The sequence below is a fragment of the Gobio gobio genome, assembly GCF_949357685.1.
Source record: "Gobio gobio genome assembly, chromosome: 21".
Lineage (NCBI taxonomy): Eukaryota > Metazoa > Chordata > Actinopteri > Cypriniformes > Gobionidae > Gobio > Gobio gobio.
Genome location: NC_137117.1, coordinates 13,010,366 through 13,034,841, shown reverse-complemented (window position 1 = coordinate 13,034,841; position 24,476 = coordinate 13,010,366). Strand labels below are relative to the sequence as shown.

The window sequence follows — 24,476 nt, the reverse complement described above, 5'->3', positions numbered from 1 at the left end:
AATTATGATTATATGATTAAACTTGATTATAAGTGATGATTCAGTATAACATTTGTAAACTAGGTAAAGCCCATAAATGCCACCAAAATTACTACTTCAAAAGAGAAGATGAGAAGACCGTACCATCCTAGATCGCGATTAAATGCAACATGAGAGGTTTAATGCTTACAGATGGTAGGTAAAGTGAAACTAACAGATGCAATTGAATTCCATTTAATGTGAGAGTTTTCTATTCAGTGGAGCCTTGACGTTTGTTCTCAGTTGGTTATTGGATTGGTTTAACAGTGCTGTTTGACCACAATGTTGCTGAATCCATGCACCTGAGTGAGCTGAGGACAGTCGAATGAGGCCAGAAGTTTATGTGAGCCGTGACACTTGGGAACAAATTTCTCAGTCAGGCACACGGAGGCATGTCCTGCAATGTCACTGTGGAAGAAAAAAGAAAGAAAATGTAGTATTATATTGCAATCGTTTTTGTTAGATTAAATATTCACAAACTGTAGTGCGACACATAATATAATATTACTATATTAAAAAAAAACTGAAATTATAAACTGTAGAAAAACATACTATTATGTAATATAACTGTAATTTATATATTTATATTATTATTTTAATTTTTTTATAATTTAATTTTTTAGATTAAATAATTACCTATATAGCAACACATTATTATTTAATATATCTGTTTTAATAATTATTTTTGTTGGATTAAATATTCACAAACTGTAGTGACACAATTTTATATTACTATAATTTATATATTTATATTTTAACAGTTTTTTTAAAGATCTTTTTTTTTATTTAATAAAAACAAACTGTACAGAAACACACTATTATTTAATATTGCTTTAGTTTATGTCTTTATGTTTAATTATTTTCTAAATAAATGTTTTTTGATTAAATAAGATCTTTAGCAACACAATATTATTTAATATAACTTTAATTTATAAGTAAATAATTGTTTTGATTAAATATTCACAAACTGTATTGCGACACAAATATAATATATTACTATAATTTATATATTCATATTTTAATAGATTTTTAAAGAACACTTTGTAACTTAAATGGTAAACTGTGTAGAAAAACATGCTATCATTTATATTTATATTTTTTATTATTTTTTTGTTTCCTTTTTTTGTTTAAATTATTAACTTTATAGCAACACATTATTATTTAATATATCTAAATTATATTTTAATTATCTTTTTAGTATTTTTTTTGTTAGATTAAATATTCACAAACTGTAGCGTCAATTTTATATTACTATAAATTATATATTATATTTAAAATTATATTCTAAAAAAATACTTTTTATATTTAATAGTAATAAGCTACAGGAACACACTATTATTACTATAATTTATATATTTTAATTATTTTAAATCTTTTTTTTTTATTAAATAAGATTTTTAGCAACACATTATTTAATATAACTATAATAGTCTTTTTTTCCTCGATTAAATGATCACAAACTATAGCAACACAGAATGAGTGTTGAGCACAATTTTTTTTTTTTATATTCTAGTGTCTTACCAGTAGTTAACAACTCTGGGATGCTTCAGTCCAAGTCCCGTAAAGCGGAATACAGTGTTCTTCAGGACACAAGAAAGTGGATTCTGGAAGGTGATTTTCACTGACACTTCTTGACCCAGGACAGCATCACAAACAGGCTGAGAAGAAGCACATACAAGACACAATTCAGCACTAAAATATTTCAACTGATCAACAGAATAAGTGAAGTACTTTAACTCACAGCGATAACCAGATCTGGAGTGCGCAGTCTGAAGCTGTACTGGGTGGCCAGAATCTGCTTAGTCTGAGCGACGTGTCCAAAGAGGTTGAGCATCAGCGGGGCGTGATCCACCAGGTGCTCCTTATACTCGTCATAACTCAGGGTCCATTCCATAGGTTTGCCGATAAATATTCATGCTTTCATTACAAGTCTCTATTTTAAATGACTAACAGATTAACTTTACACACTAGTAACTGTGTGGTCTTTTGCATTGCAACTCAAACTTCATAATTTCTCACATTCAGAGGGCTTGAGCTCAATGCATGTCTGGTCTCTCTTCAGGAAGGTCTTCCTGACTCCAGTGTAGTACGTGGCTGCTGCATGGCTGTGGAGGGTGACGCTACGAGGTGAGCTGCATTTGTTTTTTAGATTGATGCAAAGCACGGCATCTTTTCCCACACACGGTCCATCACCCTTCAGGCTGACTTCACAGACCACATCCTCAGCGCAGGGCAGTGGGTATGTGCATCTCCTGGAGCCATGACGAAGGGCTGTTTCCAAAGCAGTGCACTTCTCAGACGAACCTGATTAATGGAAGCAGGAGGAGATGTCAAAGGTGAGACCATGAATCTTAACCAGATGTTTTAAGAGACATGCATGTGATTTTTACCCAGTGGGTGTTTGTAGAGGTTTGTGATATCCACACGTTGATCTGAGCCGACGGCCTTGGTGCTGATGCAGTGACCTACTACATCCTTCTCAACGTGGACAACACCAAATGTCCCATCACATTTCCTCTGCCAGTAAACTTTATCATTGTTCACCTAGAGACAGCAGGAATCATTAGTCATTGTAAATTAGTAATTGACAGAATGCGAAATTGAAGGAATTAACGCACTTCTGCAAAAATGAAGGGCACGTCATGCTTCAGGAAGGTCTGCCCACTGCGGATGGCAGCAACAGAGGTGGGGCCGCAGCGGAAGAAGCCCTGGCTGGTCAGCTGAGGAGTGGAATCAAGCACCTGCCAACCTCCAAAACCAGATGGCAAGTCTGAACGAGACATCCAGGCCTCATTCCACACGTGGTAGTTCCTACACGAAGAGAAGAAGACATTCACTTCATGCACATTCAGAGGAACTGAATCCCAAATGTTCATGATACTTACCAGATTGAATCACGGTTCATGTGATCAATCAGCTGAAACTTTTCATCCAAATAGACGTCACTTGTCAAACAGACATCAGTGTCATGAGCTGAACAGAAGTTTGAGACCGGACGAACAGGAATGCCCAAACACCTCAACACTACGAGAAAGAAACCCAAGAAGAATAAGTGCCTCGCATCTACAATCACTTTCTCAAACTTGTCCATTCTGCCTGAACTCTTACGTGTGTTGGTGACTCCAGCAAAGGCCAAGCTCTGTCCATATTTGACAGGTATTCCTCCACATTTGTGGAACTGCTTCAGGATGGCGCTGCTGCCGCACCAGGATGTAGGAGAAGTGCCATCTCCATAGCAGTTTGACCAGTTACCCATCAACACACCACAGTCTTTGTTGGCAATAACCTGTTAAAGAGAGACGATTGAAAATGTTGTTTTTATGCCTCAAGCTTCATTCAACACCAAATTCAGGATGTTGTTAAGAAGAAAATGAAGACTCACCATGTCAGACAACACTCTGGAAATGTTAATGGGGCTTTTCCATCCTGAGCAAGGGGTGCAACTCTTCTCCAACACATATAAGCATGCAGCCAAAACTCCCTCCTCAAACTAAGAATCAGACGGTAGAGTGAGGACATTTGATATTATGATCAACTAAAAAAAACATGTAGAGCTCACAAACTACACTGAATCATACATAATTTAAAAACTGAATTTCGATGAAATGATTCGAACCGATTAGCCCGGAGTCTTTTGATCGGTTCTTTTAAAGAATTGAAAGAGTTTGTGAATTGTACTATGTAGAGCGATCTGGTTTTAATATAGATGTGTATTAAACCCCGTGGAATATTTTACGCTAATGTTTAATAATCATTTTAGAGAACTGCTTTGTAACTTTTAAAGGCTAAACCAAATTGTTGAAAGTAATTTGCAGGACGGATTTACAAACGGTTGGGGTTCCCCAACATCCCCATTGAAATCAATTGGATTCACAGCGGTCTCTGAAATTTGGTAAACCCTAGTAATATGTGAATGAAAGTTTGGCTCTTACTTTGACCAAAGTTCCATGTCCTGCAGCCGATCTGCTGTTTAGTTCCATAGTAGATTCTGCCCATGTCATTCAGCACATACTCAGCTCTCTCCGCCTCTTCATGCAGGTACACACAGTCATCTGAGAACAGAGAAAATTGGATTTGAAGCTTCATAAAGCTTAATCAAGCTTTCTTTCCACATTCAATTTAATCTTCATATAATCAGGTTTCGTATGTTATTTTACGACTCAAACCCGTACCTTTACACCAGGGGTTGAACAGCATGTAGATGTCATTTTCAGGAACACATGGTGAAGTGAATCTTCCTCCTGCACAGTGAGTCACGACACTGAGTTGGTATCGTCCAACACAAGCAGTCGGAAGAGAGTGCACACACAGTTTGACTCTGTTTTGGCCCTTTTCGACAATCTTTGCCCCCCAGCAGTCTTTCTTGAATTCTTCCACAATTGGAACGATCACAAAAGTGCCATCCCGGATGGATGAGATATGACCTGTAAAGCACACAGAAGAACAAGAGATTCCAGTGAGGGTAGAAGTGCAAGTTCCTCCTCTATACTGTATCTGCGTGTGCTCTTGCTCGCGCAGGCCATACAGTAACTAACCTAGTTTCAGCTCCAGGTGAAGTTTGTCACAGCTGGGATTGAAAGGACGGCACAGATCAACCCACATATGGAAATACTGTCCTCTGCGGACGATGAGGTGATCATCTGGGAAACAGTGTGTGTGATGCTCCTGACGATTCTGTCCGGTCCTGCACTTGAGAAGATCGACTTTACTCACCCGGAGGAGAGCTTCTGAGAAAACAAAACCGCAGAAGACAAGCCATTAAATATCAAACAGATCCTTCATTGAGGATATTACAATAAAAATTTTCACTTTTTCATCATGCATTGCAGGACAAAGATCTACAACTCTTACCCTCACTTCCACAGACTCGCTTGACTGTGCAATCATCCAAACACTCCTTGATGACAACTTCTTTAGTCTCATAATCATGGCATGGAAAGACATAGTTGCAAGGATTAGTGTATGGAGTAGCACAAGGGTTAACGCAAGGGTTGACGCATGGGTTATGATAAGGGACAGAGCAAGGGTTGGCACAAGGGTTTACATAAGTTTTAGCGCAAGGGTTGGCACAAGGGTTAACGCAACTATAAGGATAAGCTGGTGTGTAGCATGTTGATTTCCTGCAGTCGTCCACTTGCAGTTTAACAACTGGGAAACAGCCCACGGTGCAGAGGTTTTTTTATGGGTTGTACACAAAAGGCATGCTGGGCAAAAAAGACAAAAAAAGAGATGCATGTCATTAGATGGTTAATAATTCATAAATAAGGTCTCTTGGATGTGTCTAGATCTGGGGCCCGTTCTTCGTACGTCGCTAACTCAGTTAGCTGGATTTGATTGTTGACGATTTGGGATGATCTCGGATTGTTTGGTTCTTCGACGTTCATCCTGGACTTGCTCTCATAGTAACAGGTCCGTAAGCTTAAACCTGCTCATGAGCAGGCTTATTTCATTTAAACAGGATTAGATTGCATCTTGAGGTGATACTTAAAATCTGTCCCAGCCACTGCTACTTTATTATAAGAGTGCATTACTGAACCAGGGGCAATAATAATAATTTTAAATAATAATATAAAAATGTTATATTGTATATGTATATGAGAATGTATAATACTATAGACACAGCCACTTGATTGAGCGATTTATTTGTGATGGAATAATTACTTTATATAATTTTGTTTTTATTGGTTTACACACATGTTGTACAGTTACTCTGAGCCGTGCATTAATTTAAGTGATCACAGATATTATGGGAGTGGCTTGATGAAGCGCAAGAGATGAAGATCATTTGATCTTGACCCATAAGAAACTTAAATACTGTAACGTTACAAATCTGCTTCAAATTGAATTAAAAATTAAATTACAACATTGAAATAAAAATTTAAAGGGTGTACAAATACTGTGTAAAATCGTGAATATAAATAATTGGTAGTCATGTAAAAAAAAAAAAACATTTATCATATATCTATTATAACTTTTATGTTGGTTTGGTCGTTTGGCTGTTTCCTTATAAAGGTTCAGAAATTTGTGGGGGTTTATTGTATAATTTGTCAAGTTTTTTGCCAGGTGGCTTTTTAATTATATGATGTCATTACGTTGCTGTCTTGAATTTGAATTACATTTTAGATAATTTAATCCAGATATTTTAATCCAATCCGCAAATTCGTTTGAAGAACTTAAATTAGCCAGAGATCAGTTATCACGATTAAAAGATCTGGGATCCGTCAAATCATCTTAGATGTATTAAGCGAGGTACGAGCGACTTTCCTATAGCTCAAACAGTAGAGCATGGCGCTAGCAACGCCAAAGGTCATGGGTTCGATTCCCAGGGAAAGCAAGAATTGACCAAATGTAAAATGTGTACCTTGAAAGCAATGTAAGTTGCTTTGGATAAAAGCGTCTGCCAAATGCATAAATGTAAATGTAAATGTAAATGTAAAATGTAAATGGTACGAAGAACGGGCCCCTGTTCATTTGGATGTTTTCACAATTATCAGAGCAATATTTTTCACTTCCTTATGTAATCATACCAGTAAAAGAAAGACTTCAGAAATAATAATCTGCCAAAGAACTCTTGAATAAAAACATCCTATGAAATCTAGATCATTCTAGTTTTCTAATAGCAATATCTGTGCACAATAAAACCAGATAATAACTTTCAAACAATGTCAAAGTCGATTACTTTCATGTTATAGTCCTTGTCCTTGTTTAAGAGAAACTGAACCGAGAACTTGATTTACTGAAGCAGGTGAACAGTGAGTTTAACCAGCTCGTTGATCGCACTGATGTCCGTCGCCACTGAACACGGGATTTTTATACTTCATCTCGATCTCCACCCCATCCACACCTCATAGAAGAAGAATGTCAATTGTCCTCTTAGAAAGGGATCAAAAGATCTTGAGTCACACATGTTCATTTTAATGGTCTGTTTTCGAGAATTAATGGGACAAATTAACAACTTAGTTTAACTGTTCTGAACTTTTAAACTAGGCAGTGTCCTTTTACTGTAATTTTCATGACGGAGCAGGTTTGTTCATTTAAGACGCTGACATTGGTCATGGAACTGGCCATAGTTTTGGTGATAGGAGTTTGGTGATAGTGCCATCTACTGGTTAAAAGATGTACATTTTGGTTAAATATGTTCAAACTTTAACCATTAACACGTTTTAAACATCTAAAATGACTATGAAACTTTAATATGCTTGGCAGCAACAATATTAGTAAATTGGGAAGCTCAGGGTGTAAAAGCAATAGATCCTCTTAGCACAACTGATCTGCAAAGAATGAGAATCATATCCTTGTTTTTGCTTGTGTAGATGGAAGATCCAGAGGAAGTCGCAGACACAGCATGGAGAACATGGAGCTCATGAAACTGACCTCTGACAAAAATACGGTGAGACATTAAACACATTCAAAACATCATATACGCAAAACTAAAGACTAGGGATCAGGGTAGATGGAAGTGGTCAGAAGTGGACAAGCTCAACTTTTACACCTGTGTTTAGCTTCGTCCACTTGGGATCCGACTGACCAAAACGCATCTTAATACCAGGTGTAAACAGGGCCTTAGGACTTGCATGCATCGCATATACGTTTTGTCACTTACATTTCACAGTGTTAATGTTTTGCCCATCAACAAAAGTGTGTCTATAAAGTCTTTATGCTTCATCTACCCAGGAGCAGGCCTGTGAGGAGACCACAACCCCTCAGCAAACTAAATCACCAACGTCCAAAACATCCATAGCCAAGACATCTTCCAAACTGTTCTTCATCAATCGCTTCAGGAGCAAAAAGCACAGGTTGAATGGTTCAAACTCCTGTCCACCTGCTGAGAACCACAGCAGCAACAGCCCAACTTCATCCCCTCTAGACACACAGGTACCTTAAAGACCCCTTTAAAGTCGGCATGAAGTTGTGATAGTCTTTTCTTCCCTATGTTGACATACACCGATCAGGCATAGCATTATGAAGTGAATAACACTGATTATCTCCTTATCACGGCACCTGTTAGTGGGTGGGATATATTAGGCAGCAAGTGAACATTTTGTCCTAAGGATTTGAGCGAGTTTGACAAGGGCCAGATTGTGATGGCTAGACGACTGGGTCAGAGCATCTCCAAAACTGCAGCTCTTGTGGGGCGTTCCCGGTCTGCAGTGGTCAGTCTCTATCAAAAGTGCTCCAAGGAAGGAACAGTGGAGAACCGGCGACAGGGTCATGGGCGGCCAAGGCTCATTGATGCACGTGGGGAGCGAAGGCTGACCGGTGTGGTCTGATCAAACAGACGAGCTACTGTAGCTCAAATTGCTCAAGAAGTTAATGCTGGTTCTGATAGAAAGGTGTCAGAATACACAGAGCATCACAGTTTGTTGAGTAGGGGGCGGCATAGCCGCAGACCAGTCAGGGTGCCCATGCTGACCCCTGTCCACCTCTGAAAGTACCAACAGTGGGCATGTGAGCATCAGAACTGGACCATGGAGCAATGGAAGAAGGTGGTCTGATGAATCATGTTTTCTTTTGTGTCACGTGGATGGCCGGGTGCGTGTGCACCAGGATTTACTATGGGAAGAAGGCAAGCCGGCGGAGGCAGTGTGATGCTTTGGGCAATGTTCTGCTGGGAAACCTTGGGTCCTGCCATCCATGTGGATGTTACTTTGACACGTACCACCTAAGCATTGTTGCAGACCATGTACACCCTTTCATGGAAACGGTATTCCCTGGTGGCTGTGGCTCTTTCAGCAGATAATGCGCCCGGACACAAAAGCAAAAATGGTTCAGGAATGGTTTGAGGGGCACAACAACGAGTTTGAGGTGTTGACTTGGCCTCCAAATTCCCCAGATCTCAATCCAATCGAGCATCTGTGCGATGTGCTGAACAAACAAGTCCGATCCATTGAGGACCCACCTCGCAAATTACAGGAATTGAAGGATGTGCAGCTAAAATGTTGGTGTCAGATACCACAGCACACCTTCAGGGGTCTAGTGGAGTCCATGCCTCGATGGGTCAGGGTTGTTTTGGCAGCAAAAGCGGGACCAACACAATATTAGAAAGGTTATGCCTGATCGGTGTATATATCTGAGTGAAATAGATTGGATGGTTTGCTATTGGTGGATCTCATGTGAGTGACAGGTTGCCCTGCCATCTTGCCAGTAAACACGTCATCAGAGAAGAAAAGAGATGTCGCTGCAAGAGGGAGGGAAAATTGTTTTGATTGGCACATGAAGGGCACATGAATTTAAAACGAATAATGCATGAATAAATCTAAATTTATAATACATACTGCAATATTCCATTACCAATACACATATTAGTCAGTTATTGAGGTCATGGTGACTTTAATTAGCAGTGTCTAAAAAACATATTGGTAAGAGCTTGGAAAGAGAGGCTGGAATACTGTATTATCCAATCAATTTTATCATTTAGATTTAAAAAAGGTGCATGCAAATTTATAATCTTTTTTTTTTAAATGTTGTTGGCTTTTTGGGTTTTGCGGTTTTTAAATGATGTACTATTTATTGTTTTAATTATAACTTCCTTGAATGGGGCTTTTCCACAGGACACTCCAGACACTCTGGGTGACGACGGCTTTTTTGACCTTCTAAGCCGCTTCCAAGGCAGCCGCATGGATGATCAAAGGTGCTCATTAGAGGACGGCATAAGCCGTGTTCCCGCCCCTTCCTTTCCCCGTGAAACCCCGTCCGTAGCCTTGAGGAAACGTGAGTCGACCCTTCCTCCCTGACTACTGACCTGTGCTCATACTTGTACTATATGAATGTGCAATAAAATCCCTGAAGATGCATTCACACTGAAAGCAATTTGAAGCAGCAAAGCCTAATCATTGTTATTTTACTTTACGCAAAACTTTATGCACTATCAATAGAGTTTCAGTGTGAATGCACCTTTAGTGTGTAACAATTATAGCAGTGTATATAGTGACAAGCAATTTGTTTGTCCACCTTAATCACTAAACTACTGTATCACATGAGAAAATCGCAGTCAATCTGAAGAAAATTGATGTTTAATGTACAGTTAAATGAAGTGGGAATTTGGAAGGGATTGCTTGTCACTTTTGCGCGTAATGCCTGGTTAGGACATGGTGTTAACCTTCAGAAATGTATCAAGATATCGTGATAAAAATATATTTTACACTTTTTAAAGTAATCATAAAATATGTACCGTTCAAAAGTTTGTGGTTGGGAATATTTTAAAATATTTCTCTTCTGCTCAACAAGGCTGCATTTATTTGATCAAAAATACAGTAAAAACAGATCAATATTGTGAAATATTACAATTCAAAACGGTTTTCTATTTTCATATATTTTAAAATGTAATTTATTCCTGTGATCAAAGCTGAATTTTCTGCATAATTACTCCAGTGTCACATGATCCTTCAGAAATCATTGATATGATGATTTGATGCTTAAGAAATATTTTTGTGGAAACTGTGATGCATTTTTTCATTTTTTTTTTTTATTTGAAGCATTTATATGGAAATATAAATGTGTTGTAACCAGTGTTGGGGGTAACGCATTACAAGTTGAGTTACGTAATCGGATTACTTTTTCAAGTAACTAGTAAAGTAACGCATTACTTTTTCAAATTTACAACAAAATATCTGAGTTACATTTTCACATTTATTTGACTGACCGCTCTCCTGTCCCCATGTTGAGAAAAATCGAGAGTAAGTGCAGAGGCGTTAGGTGTGAACATGAGGGTTATTGTAGTTAGACTAAATGTGAGCATTTATTCATCTCACTTGCACAATAAAGATTCAGTACTCCTCGAAATGAATAAAAGCATTCAAATGCAAAATCAGAGTATGATGCAAACCTCCAATAGTTAAATGTTAAATAAAACAAATATTTTGATGCATTTAGTCTACCTTTATTAACCAATGTCTTGCTTCTGACCTTTGATTCAGTTAAACCATGAGCAAAAATGACTAGATTTTTTAGGGGCCAAGCACCGAAGGTGCGAAGGCACCTATTGAAACCGTTCCCGTTCTTATTATTATTATTAGGGGCCAAGCACCGAAGGTGCGAAGGCACCTATTGAAACCGTTCCCGTTCTTATTATTAGGGGCCAAGCACCGAAGGTGCGAAGGCACCTATTGAAACCGTTCCCGTTCTTATTATTATTATTAGGGGCCAAGCACCGAAGGTGCGAAGGCACCTATTGAAACCGTTCCCGTTCTTATTATTATTATTAGGGGCCAAGCACCAAAGGTGTGAAGGCACCTATTGAAACCGTTCCCGTCTTTTTTTCTTCCGCCATGGGAGTCTATGGCAGCCCATAGAACCGTATGGTAAAAAGTTGTGAAATTTGGCACACTAATAGAGGATGGTCTGGTATGTCACCATGGAAATTTTGGTGTCTCTATCTCAATCCCTCTAGCGCCACCACCTGTCCAAATGTGTACTCATGTTTATGCTAATAACTTTTGAACCGTAAGGGCTAGAAACGAAATTCTTTTTTCCTCTAATTTCTGAGCTCGTGCCAATTCGATTGCACCCTATGACGTCATTTTCCGTCTTGGATATTTCCCCGCCATTTTCAATTAACCGAAAAACCTACTTTTGCGAACTCGTCCTAGACGGTTCATCCGATTTGCACGAAAATTTAACCAGATCATCTTCAGACAATATTGACAAAAAATCTTGCAAATCAAGTTGATTCGTCTATTCGTTTTCGATAAACACGCGAACAAATTTTACATAACGTTTGCAAAAACACACTTAAGGCAATATCTCCGCAACGCTTTATCGTGTTCAAACCAAACTTGGTACATGTCATCATAAGCATGACTTGAGGCTACATGCAGCGTTTCGGCGCTGTGCCACCTACTGGTCTGGAGATACGAAAAATGGCTATTTTAGCTTTTCTTTGCTGAACCGTTTGTCCAAATATCATAAAAGGGGCCTCGTTAGATTTGGGACGTCATGCCGAGTCGAAGGATATCCAATTTTACCATATCGGCCATTTTGGCTGTCGGCCATCTTGAATTATGTGCTAAAATGCTGTATTTTATCAACGCATGAACGGATTGTTGCAAAACTCGGTATGGGTCATCACCACGATACCCCAAAGTAGCCTGACAAGTTTCGAAACAGCGCCGCCTAGTGGAGATTTTTTTTAAAAAAGGCTCAGAACTTTGGGTGTGGTTGACTTATTTTCACGAGACTCATCTCCTTGGACTCCTGAATCGTTGCCGAGTCCAACAATACCACACTTGCCAGGTTTCGTCGTATGGTTTGTGCACCGTTGTAATTTAGCGCTTAAAACTTTTTTGCCGATATCTTCGAAACCGCTAGTCCGATCGAGACAAAACCAGCGTCAGAAGTTCGGAAACATAGGTCGTTAGGCACAATCGCGAGCCCAAATGTCAAAATATTGATAGTAAGGGGTAGTAAAATCCAATCAAAGTCAGGTGTCAGGCTGAAACCCTATTGTAACTGTTCATTTTCCCATGATGCATCATTCTCCAGCTAAAACTGATCGGGCAGACCAAACCGTAAGTCGTAGAGACTTGAAACTTGCAGGGATGGTAGTACTCACAACGACTACTGACGTCACCGAAGCACGCCCCGATCGGCCTGACGGGGGTGCTACAGCGATCAAAAGTACGAAACGGCGATCAAAAGTACGAAACGGCTCATAACTCATCAAACGTAAGGCGTAGCCTCGAGTGCCTTATATCGCTGGAATCCTTGGCTCAAGGCGGACAAAATGCATGCCTCGGATTTGCTCGCCCTTCAGGCGCCAATTTCGAGATATTTTAGGTTTTTTGTAAAACATACTTTTGCAAATTACTCCCAGGTTCTTTGCCTGATCAGAACCAAATCACTGCAGAAATGTTCTCTGGAGAATGATTATCAATAATTATAAAAAAAAAAACACATTTTGATTCATGGTCGCTAAGGGGAGCCAAAATGTTTGATGTAACCGGGACCTCTTTTACTAAAATGGCTATAACTTGTGAACGGAATGAGATATTTTCACCAAATTCAGGTCACATGTATTTGAGCTCAGTCTGGGATCACATGAAAAAAATCGCAACTATTAACCACTTGTTGGCGCTATTACAGGGGAAAAACACGTGAAAATGGCAATATAGGCACCCAAACATTAGTCAGATGACAATGGGCATTCATTGTCTTCATCCAGGTTGCCATGATAGTCTATGAGGACACTTGCATATCTCAAAAAACTCTGTATACATCATTGGCACAATGCCCTGAATGAGCATTCACCTCCTTAGACTCCTGAATCATTGCTTAATTCCAGTGATACCAAACATGCCAGGTTTCACCTTATGGTATGTGAAAAGGTGTATTTTAGCACCTAAAAAACCTTTGCGAATGTCTTCAAGACACATAACATAGGTCAATAGCTAAACAATAATGACCAAAAGCCAACATTTTGGAAGGAAGTGGCAAAAAAAAAAATCCAATCAATGCAGCCAATTCTCTCTAAATATAAGTGGCTATAACTTTAAAATAAAATGAGATATTTACAACAAATTTTACACATATATTTTTGGGCACTTTGAGGACACCTAAAAAAAAGCAGAGATGTGTTATAACTGTCAAAAAAACATATTTTTCCTTAGTTAAATTGCCTGTTTTGCTGTGAATGCTCTTTCCCATCTATGATCTAAGTTTATTTGTTTACTTGGATCCCCATTAGCCAGTACCTAGGCAGTGACGACTCTTCATGAGGTCCCAAAAAGTAAAAAATACAAAACTACATTAAAGCTGCAAGAGCAATGAAAGGGATCTCGCACCTGTGCCACCACCACCTTGGGGCTTTAGGAACACAGAGCACGGTGGCCAATATGCATTTAAGTATATAAAAATAGGAGGACTACATCAATCGTTTGTATTTGCCACACTTCCTGCTACCGGGCTTTATTCAGATCAGATGCTGGACCTGCACCTGGACATGACCAATGCATCCCTGATATGTCTGAAGAGAGCGTGTCAACTAAACTCTGCCCTGTAAATGCTGCATCTAAACGACACCCTCATTAAACCCGTCTCCAGCACGACGACTCCAATCTATCGAATAATCTTACGAATATCTATTTATCTAATATGACTTCTGAACTGTAATGTTGCCAGAATTATAATCATACACTGTTTGTTCGTCGGCCAGAGGACAACTGGCACCCAAACTGGTTTCTCCCAAGGTTTCTTTTTCTCCATTCTGGCCTTGAAAGGAATTTTGGTTCCTTGCCACCGTTGCCTTTGGCTTGCTCAGTTGGGGACACCTAAATTTCAAATATATTACCGTTCTGCCCGCATTGACACTATATGAAAATTGAAATTAGCTGGATAGTTAGATAGTTAGATAGTTAACACTGTGAAGCTACTTTGAAACAATTGGACTTGTTGAAAGCGCTATTTAAATAAAGGTGACTTGACTTGACCAGCTGGTGGCACTATGACTAACTAAAATTTTGCAGAAACATCAGACTTTGTCAGGATGCCACAGACGAAACTCAAACTCAAAACTCAGTTCAACGAAACTCAAGATCTTTGAAATTTTACATCACTAAGGCTTAAGATTACACTGACCAAATATGATTCTGGTTCAATCTTAATGAGGAGTTAATCACAGTTTACTGTTGCCCACAGGTGGCACTATAACTGACTAAATATTGGCATGTAGACAACCATCGGTGCTCGGGCCCTAATTAAATCAACAACAATAAAATTAAACATACAAATCCCATTAACAAATTCCATTAAATGTTCCTTCCTTGTAAAACTCATTTTATAATATCTGATAGTAAATCATTCCATATTTTCATTCCTCCAGATATTATAGTCCATTGTTGTGCAGTGGTTTTCAAAACAAAATACATGACTGTCTGTGCACAGTTTAAAACAGGAGGAAGATCATTGATAAAATAATGATGATGATAATAATAGTTCTAAACAACTTCCTTGAGGAACACCACATTGCTCTTTAAAATCTGAATAACTTCCATAATAACATAAACAGTGACTATGTTTACATGGACAGCAGTAATCTAATTATTGCCCTTAATCTGAATAAGACAATAATCTGATTAAGGTGTTTACATGAGTTGATTTTAGAATATTCCGTTCATGTTCCCGTTTTACATATAGAACATAGCTCGATTAATGGCACGTCATTACGTCTCCATGCCACCCGACGGCCAATCATAGTGCGACTTTCATGGGTCTGTTAAAATCATTAGGCTCAGGCAAACCACTGTAACTTTAGGCTACCTGCGGGTGTCGCTGTCGGACAGTGTTCCTTTATAAAAATGAGTGATTTTTATACTTTTTAATGTAATATATATATATATATATATATATATATATATATATATATATATATATATATATATATATATATAGGCTACGTTGTTTTATTTTTGTAATATTATATGTTGTGTCTTTCAGTTTTTTTTTAAGAGACACTGCCCATCTTGCCTCTTTCTTGACAGCCTACATTTCGATTAATAGCTTTGATTAATGATGAAAATTGAGGTTTCAAAATCGTGATTGTTTGGATTGTTTTTTTCTGCCGTCGAGCAACAGGCGTTCACTGAATGGCCATATGGCTCGCGAGCCTAGAGGTTCTCGACCGCTGTTGTAAGCAGACAATTATGAATCTGAGATTACAGATACAAACTTATTGTATTTTACTTTTACAATGTACTTTTACATATTACAACACAAAGAAAAAAATATAGAGGAGGCAGTGTCAGAATGAGCAGTCAAGCAAGACACGCACCAACCATAGCAACACGTCATGGCATCGACATTTCAAACTGACAGATACGTAAAAGATAAACGGGACATTTGAGTGCCTTGTTACTGTTTTGTACGCGCTGTTATATTAATTATAATTCAAATTCTGTTTTATTTGTCACAATATTATTGATGATTGTTGAGAGGGGCACTTTTGATACATTTTTAAAAAGGACAGGGGCTCGCGTTCCAAAGCCCTCCTCCGCTCTGCACTTGCCTGGTGTGTGTGTGTGTGTGTGTCCTGTCACAAAATGCGGCGAAAACTCCTACACGACGACGTTAATAGTTAGATTAAGGTGTATACATGTCTACAATGCACTTCGATAATGCGACTAAAATAGGCATACTCCACATGTCTTAATTCGATTTTTGTTTAAAGGTCCCATGGCATGAAATTTTCATTTTATGAGGTATTTCAACATTAATATGAGTTCCCCTAGCCTGAATATTGTCCCCAAGTGTATAGAAATGTTGATCGGTGTTTAACCGAGTTCTGGCTGTCTTTCTCTGCCTTTGAGAAAATGACAGGCCAGACAAGCCAATCCTGAAGTCTCCTGGTTTGACGTCCAAGCAGGAACGGTAACCTCCCTTTCCTCCGCCCAGAGAATCTGGCACGCCCTTGCAAGTGCTCGAGAGATCATTACTTGTGAACGAGTGAACGCTGGCAGTTTCTCAGTGTTTGGATGTACAAATGAAAACAGAAGTCTTTCTTCAGTTCCTTCTGATCTGTGATCATTAATTTTTTATGTGTAGCTAATTATTTATTATTCGTGCACACACTGCGGCTTCTCTCCCGACAGAAAGGTGTTTTCTATCTTGTGAGTCAGTGTTTTTGTTCGTCCTCGTCGCGTCTATCTGTTCTTAAATGTGCATACAGTCTTTTCTGCTCAACACCAGCAGAGTCACATCTGTAGAGATAAACCTCACACACGCCGAAGCTCGGCCTTCAACATCCCCGACCCCCAGTACTGCATCTGGCCCACAGCGGAGGCACCAAATGCGGCGTGAGATTAAGCAGAAGGGGGGTAAGCGTGAGCATATCCGGGCTAGCCAGCTTTCCCCACAATAAACTGGATTACATTCGATTACTGCTGCTGTGTCTTTGTTTGCGCTCTGTAACGTTACTCAATGCGCGTCACTGACGCTTTTCATATGATTGGAACATATCTAGAAATAATGCTATACTCAACACTTACTAACTCGTTCATCTCGCTGTAATGGTACATTGCATGTGTTACAAAGTTGGTAGAATAATGATGAAGACGGACTCGGCGTGACTGGGACTGTTTATTCAGAACTCTCAGATACAAACACAATAAACTCGCGCTGACAGACAGCGCTCTCATAACTCAGTAGTTACTATAAATAACTTTGTTAGCAATCGCTCCGTCTCCGTGATGTCCGGTTCGCAAACGAATCATTCTTTTGAATCGGTTCTTTTTAGTGAACCGAACCAGTTCACCAAATCGGACTGAATCGTTCTAAACGGTTCGCGTCTCGAGTCAGCGCTGATCCACATGAGTGACAATCCCTCCGACTAGAAATAAACGAATAACCTGAAGTATATGCTAGTACCTACAACAGTTCACCCTGAACTGAGACATGCTGAGAGAACTGATGAGAAGTGAACACAGGTCCATCCGTCTCTGGCAGACTCGTGCCTGCTCGTGCCTCGTTAAACCACGCCCCCTCCCTCCGCAAAGATGTCAGCCAATCACAACAGTGGCCGTTTTTACTGAAGTCTCACAGCAGACACGCCTCTTGAAGCAGGGCATTCAGCCACAGGGCAAACAGCAGTATAGAAAAAATGCCTTTTATTTCTAAATTATGACATTTTATGATGTAAAAATCATACTAACAATATAAGTACACCTCAGGAAACACTATAAAATAATAGAAAAATGCCATGCCATGGGACCTTTAATTCAAGTATGGCTTTAACCAGATTAAGGTAATTAGAAATCACTGTTTACATGGTAGATTCTTAATCAGAGTATGGTCTTAATCAGATTAATATCAGAGTATTGTTGTCCATGTAAACGTAGTCATTGTCACATATTAAACAATCAATTTATCCAGCAATAATTTATGATCCATTACATAAAATGCTGAGCTAAAATCTAACGATACAGCTTCTACTAAGTTATTGCCATCAATTTGTGCTCATACTACTCCCTAATATTGATCTGTAATTAATATTTAGACATTATAAAATCACTATTATAACATTTACAATCACATTTTGTAAAATGCATCACTTCCTTTCTATTGAAGTATTGGTATTGACAATTGTGCCACATGATGAGTAATGTGAAACCTGAAAAAAACTTGCAGTAAACATTTTGTTCCCACCATATATTTCACATATCTGTATCTACAACAAAATGTGTGTTTGTGTGTGTGAGCATGTTTAGTCTGTATAAAATATTATTGTTTAAGCCTATTGTTTAAGTATTATTGTTTAAGTATTCATTTTCCGCCATATTTTGTGGTCTCAGTAATACATTTTAGGTTGACATAGGGTTGACAAAACTCAGTATGGGTCATGACCACGATGCCCTGAGGTAGCCTGAGAGGTTTAGAAACAGCACCACCTAGTGGAGATTGCCCCTCCCAAATGCTTATAACTTTGGGTGTGGTTGACTTGTTTTCATAGGAGTAACTTTTTTTTGTCTCCTGAATCCTTGCCAAGTCCAACGATACCAGACTTGCCAGATTTCGCAGCATGGTAACTTAGCGCTAAAAAAACATTAGCGGATATCTTCGAATGCTAGTCTGACCAAGACGAAACCAGCATCAGAAGTTCTGAAACATAGGTCGATAGCCAAGTGTTAATACCCAAATGTCAAAATATTGACATTAAGGGGAAGTAAAATCCAATCAAAGTCAGGTGTCAGTAATTTTTTATGTGTTTTTTCATATAAATGTCTATAACTCAAAAACAAAATGAGATATTTTCACCAAAATCGACACACATATGTATGGGCTCACTCCGAGGACACATAAAAAATGGTGGTATCATATCTCTTGGTGGCACAATAATAGAAAAAACATGAAATACAGGATTATGAAAAAAATTAATTCTAGGCCTTTGTTTAAATAACGCTTTGGAGTATAATTACGAAACTCGTTATGTATTCGAGTTCTGCACCATGCCCTGAAGGTACTCAAAAGGTTTCAGGGCAGCGCCACCTTGTGGTCAAAATGTATAACAAGATATACAAAAAGGCTAATAACTTTTGAATAAATTTGTCTATAATAATGAAACTGGTCATAATACATTCCTTGGCTACTGCTGAGAACATAAATATAAATTTTGCCATACTTGGTCAAACTTCCTGTCCTCCATCTTGCTATTTGTTAAAAAACTACTTCTTCAAACTCTCCTAGGCCGTTTGTCCGATTTTCACCAAAATGTAATCGTATCATCTTCAGGCTGTGCCAAGAAAATATTATGGATTTTGCGTTTATAGGCAAAACCGTTTTTGTATATGCGACGAATTTGAGGCATGATGCCAAAATGACTCTTGACGTTGTATCTCTGCAATGCTTTGACATATTGGCATCAAACTTTGCATGTGTCATTGTTCCCTTATTCTGACCACACCACATCAATTTCGTAACTGTGCCACCTATTGGTCAAAAGTGATAAACCATTAAATTATATTATTAGTGACTCTATATATGATATTTCAGCCATTTTGCCTAATCTTCTTAAACTGTATAATTGTTCATTGTTGCAGTTGGTTTGACACACTCAAACTACAATGCATTTTTCAGCCTATTGCCTAAAATCATCTTAAAACGTGATTAATTGCTCATTGCTGCAGTTGATCTGACACTGCCAGCCATTTTGGCATGTCTTGTCTTCTTCTTTGCGCTTGGCCCCGGTATTGCTGCTTGCAGCTATATTTCATCTTCTTCTTCTTCTTCCGCCACGAAGTCTATGGCAGCCCATAGAACCGTATGGTAAAAAGTTGTGAAATTTGGCACACTAATAGAGGACAGTCTGAAATGTCACTGTAGCAAATTTGGAGTCTCAAACTCAATCCCTCTAGCGCCACCATCAGTTCAAAATTTGACTCATGTTTATGCTAATAACTTTTGAACCATAAGGGCTACCCTATGACGTCATTTTCCGTCATAAAAATTTTCCCGCCATTTTTAATTTTCCGAAAAACCTACTTTTACAAACTCGTCCTAGACGGTTCATCCGATTTGCACGAAAATTGATCCAGATCATCTTCAGACCATGCTGACAAAAAATCTTGCAAATCAAGTTGATTCGTCAAATCATTTGCGATAAACGCGCAAACAAATTTTACGTAGCGGTTGCAAAAACACTCTTAAGGCAATATCTCCGCAACGCTTTATCGTATTTAAACCAAACTTGGTACATGTCATCACAAGCATGACTTGAGGCAACATACAGCGTTTCGGCGCAGCGCCACCTACTGGTCCGGAGATACGAAAAATTGCTATTTTTGCTTATAACTTCTGAACTGTTTGTCCAAAAATCATAAAAGTTGTCTCGTTACATTCAGGACGGCATGCCGAGTCGTCTGATATTCAATTTTACCATATCGGCCATTTTGGCTGTCGGCCATTTTGAATTTTGTCAAAAAATGCTATATTTTACAAATGCATTAGTATATTGTTACTAAACTCGGTATGTGACTTCCTTGCTATGCCCTGAAGGTACTCAAAAAGTTTTAGGGCAGTGCCACCTTGTGGTCAAAAGATATAACAAACTTGACAAAAATGCTAATAACTTTTGATTAAATTAGCCTAGTATATTGAAACTGGTCATAATAGAGTCATTGGCTCATGCCGATTCAATTGCAACCTATGATGTCATTTTCGGTCATGATAATTTCCCCGCCATTTTTAATTTTCCAAAAAACCTACTTTTACGAACTCGTCCTAGACGGTTTGTCCGATTTGCACGAAAATTGAACCAGATCATCTTCAGACCATGCTGACAAAAAATCTTGCAAATCAAGTTGATTTGTCAAATCGTTTTCGATAAACGCGCACACAAATTTTGCGTAGCGGTTGCAAAAACACTCATAAGCCTATATCTCCTCAACGCTTTATCGTATTCAAACCAATCTTGGTATATGTCATCACAAGCATGACCTGAAGCAACATGCAGCGTTTCGGCGCAGCGCCACCTACTGGTCCGGAGATACAAAAAATGGCTATTTTTGCTTATAACTTTTGAACTGTTTGTCCAAAAATCATGTCTTCCGCACCATGCTTTGAAGGTACTCAAAACGTTTTGGGGCAGTGCCACCTTGTGGTCAGAGGTTATAACAAAATTTACAAACATGCTAATAACTTTTGATTAAATTAGCCTAGTTTAATGAAACTGGTCATAATACAGTCATTGGCTCATGCCGAGAACAGAGATACAAATTTTTCCATATTTGGTCAAACATCCTGTCCTCAATGTTCTTATTTGATCAAAACCTACTTTTTCAAACTCATCCTAGACCGTTTGTCCAATTTCCACCAAAATCGAATCGTATCATCTTCAGACTGTGTCAAAAAAAAGTTAGGGATTTTGCATCAATAGATGAAACTGTTTTTGTAAACCGCAGCGACGAAGTTGAGCCATTATGCCAAAATTACTCTTGAGGCTGTATCTCTGCAATGCTTTGACATATTGGCATCAAACTTTGCATGTGTCATTGTTCCCTTATTCTGACCACACCACATCAATTTCGTGTCTGTGCCACCTATTGGTCAAAAGTGATAAACCATTAACTTACATTATCAGTGACTCAATATATGATATTTCAGCCATTTTGCCTAATCTTCTTAAACTGTATAATTGTTAATTGTTGCAGTTGGTCTGACACTCTCAGACTACAATGCGTTTTTCAGCCTTTTGCCTAAAATCATCTTAAAATGTGATTAATTGCTCATTGCTCCAGTTGATCTGACACTGCCAGCCATTTTGGCATGTCTTGTCTTCTTCTTTGCGCTTGGCCCCGGTATTGCTGCTTGCAGCTATATTTAGGGGCCAAGCACCGAAGGTGCGAAGGCACCTATTGAAACCGTTCCCGTTCTTATTATTATTATTCATCTTCTTCTTCTTCTTCTTCTTCTTCTTCTTCTTCCGCCACGAAGTCTATGGCAGCCCATAGAACCGTATGGTAAAAAGTTGTGAAATTTGGCACACTAATAGAGGACAGTCTGAAATGTCACCGTAGCAAATTTGGAGTCTCAAACTCAATCCCTCTAGCGCCACCATCAGTCCAAAATTTGACTCATGTTTATGCTAATAACTTTTGAACCATAAGGGCTAGAAACAACATTCTTTTTTCTTCTGATTCCTTGGCTCAAGACGATTCGATTGCACCCTATGACGTCATTTTCCGTCATAAAAATTTTCCCGCCATTTTGAATTTTCCGAAAAATCTACTTTTACGAACTCGTCCTAGACGGTTCATCCGATTTGCACGAAAATTGAACCAGATCATCTTCAGACCATGCTGACAAAAAATCTTGCAAATCAAGTTGATTCGTCAAATCATTTGCGATAAACGCACAAACAAATTTTACGTAGCGGTTGCAAAAACACTCTTAAGGCAATATCTCCGCAACGCTTTATCGTATTCAAACCAAACTTGGTACATGTCATCACAAGCATGACTTGAGGCAACATACAGCGTTTCGGCGCAGCGCCACCTACTGGTCCGGAGATACGAAAAATTGCTATTTTTGCTTATAACTTCTGAACTGTTTGTTCAAAAATCATAAAAGTGGTCTCGTTACATTCAGGACGGCATGCCGAGTCGTCTGATATTCAATTTTACCATATCGGCCATTTTGGCTGTCGGCCATTTTGAATTTTGTCAAAAAATGCTATATTTTACAAATGCATTAGTATATTGTTACGAAACTTGGTATGTGACTTCATTGCTATGCCCTGAAGGTACTCAAAAAGTTTTAGGGCAGTGCCACCTTGTGGTCAAAAGATATAACAAACTTGACAAAAATGCTAATAACTTTTGATTAAATTAGCCTAGTATATTGAAACTGGTCATAATAGAGTCATTGGCTCATGCCGATTCAATTGCAACCTATGATGTCATTTTCGGTCATGATAATTTCCCCGCCATTTTTAATTTTCCAAAAAACCTACTTTTACGAACTCGTCCTAGACGGTTTGTCCGATTTGCACGAAAATTGAACCAGATCATCTTCAGACCATGCTGACAAAAAATCTTGCAAATCAAGTTGATTTGTCAAATCGTTTTTGATAAACGCGCACACAAATTTTGCGTAGCGGTTGCAAAAACACTCATAAGCCTATATCTCCACAACACTTTATCGTATTCAAACCAATCTTGGTATATGTCATCACAAGCATGACCTGAAGCAACATGCAGCGTTTCGGTGCAGCGCCACCTACTGGTCCGGAGATACAAAAAATGGCTATTTTTGCTTATAACTTTTGAACTGTTTGTCCAAAAATCATGTCTTCCGCACCATGCTTTGAAGGTACTCAAAACGTTTTGGGGCAGTGCCACCTTGTGGTCAGAGGTTATAACAAAATTTACAAACATGCTAATAACTTTTGATTAAATTAGCCTAGTTTAATGAAACTGGTCATAATACAGTCATTGGCTCATGTCGAGAACAGAGATACTCATTTTTCCATAATTGGTCAAACATCCTGTCCTCAATGTTCTTATTTGATCAAAACCTACTTTTTCAAACTCATCCTAGACCGTTTGTCCAATTTCCACCAAAATCGAATCGTATCATCTTCAGACTGTGTCAACAAAAAGTTAGGGATTTTGCATCAATAGATGAAACCGTTTTTGTAAACCGCAGCGACGAAGTTGAGCCATGATGCCAAAATTACTCTTGAGGCTGTATCTCTGCAATGCTTTGACATATTGGCATCAAACTTTGCATGTGTCATTGTTCCCTTATTCTGACCACACCACATCAATTTCGTATCTGTGCCACCTATTGGTCAAAAGTGATAAACCATTAACTTACATTATCAGTGACTCAATATATGATATTTCAGCCATTTTGCCTAATCTTCTTAAACTGCATAATTGTTAATTGTTGCAGTTGGTCTGACACTCTCAGACTACAATGCATTTTCAGCCTTTTGCTTAAAATCATCTTAAAACGTGATTAATTGCTCATTGCTCCAGTTGATCTGACACTGCCAGCCATTTTGGCATGTCTTGTCTTCTTCTTTGCGCTTGGCCCCGGTATTGCTGCTTGCAGCTATATTTCATCTTCTTCTTCTTCTTCTTCTTCTTCCGCCACGAAGTCTATGGCAGCCCATAGAACCGTATGGTAAAAAGTTGTGAAATTTGGCACACTTATAGAGGAAAGTCTGAAGTGTCTCCATAGCAAATTTGGAGTCTCTAATTCAATCCCTCTAGCGCCACCATCAGTCCAAAATTGGACTCATGTTTATGTTAATAACTTTTGAACCATAAGGACTAGAAACAAAATTCTTTTTTCCTCTGATTCCTTGGCTCAAGACAATTCGACTGCACCCTATGACGTCATTTTCCGCCATGATAATTTTCCCGCCATTTTTAATTAACCGAAAAACCTACTTTTGCGAACTCGTCCTAGACGGTTCATCCGATTTGTACAAAAATTGAACCAGATTATCTTCAGACCATGCTGACAAA

General features: G+C 38.6%; 1 protein-coding gene across 1 annotated transcript; it reads right to left on the bottom strand.

Moving 5' to 3' along the window:
- Nucleotides 1–278: 278 nt before the first annotated feature.
- On the bottom strand, nucleotides 279–7,120 carry LOC307117223 (protein-glutamine gamma-glutamyltransferase K-like; the record flags this gene model as incomplete). Its single annotated transcript, XM_079802015.1, has 14 exons — nucleotides 279–426; nucleotides 1,540–1,676; nucleotides 1,760–1,920; nucleotides 2,038–2,322; nucleotides 2,409–2,562; nucleotides 2,637–2,829; nucleotides 2,904–3,042; nucleotides 3,127–3,304; nucleotides 3,401–3,508; nucleotides 3,952–4,070; nucleotides 4,191–4,442; nucleotides 4,554–4,745; nucleotides 4,870–5,166; nucleotides 7,066–7,120. 14 exons carry the CDS (start codon nucleotides 7,118–7,120, stop codon nucleotides 279–281), a joined length of 2,418 nt encoding a protein of 805 aa, XP_079658141.1.
- Between the last annotated feature and the right edge of the window lie 17,356 nt (nucleotides 7,121–24,476).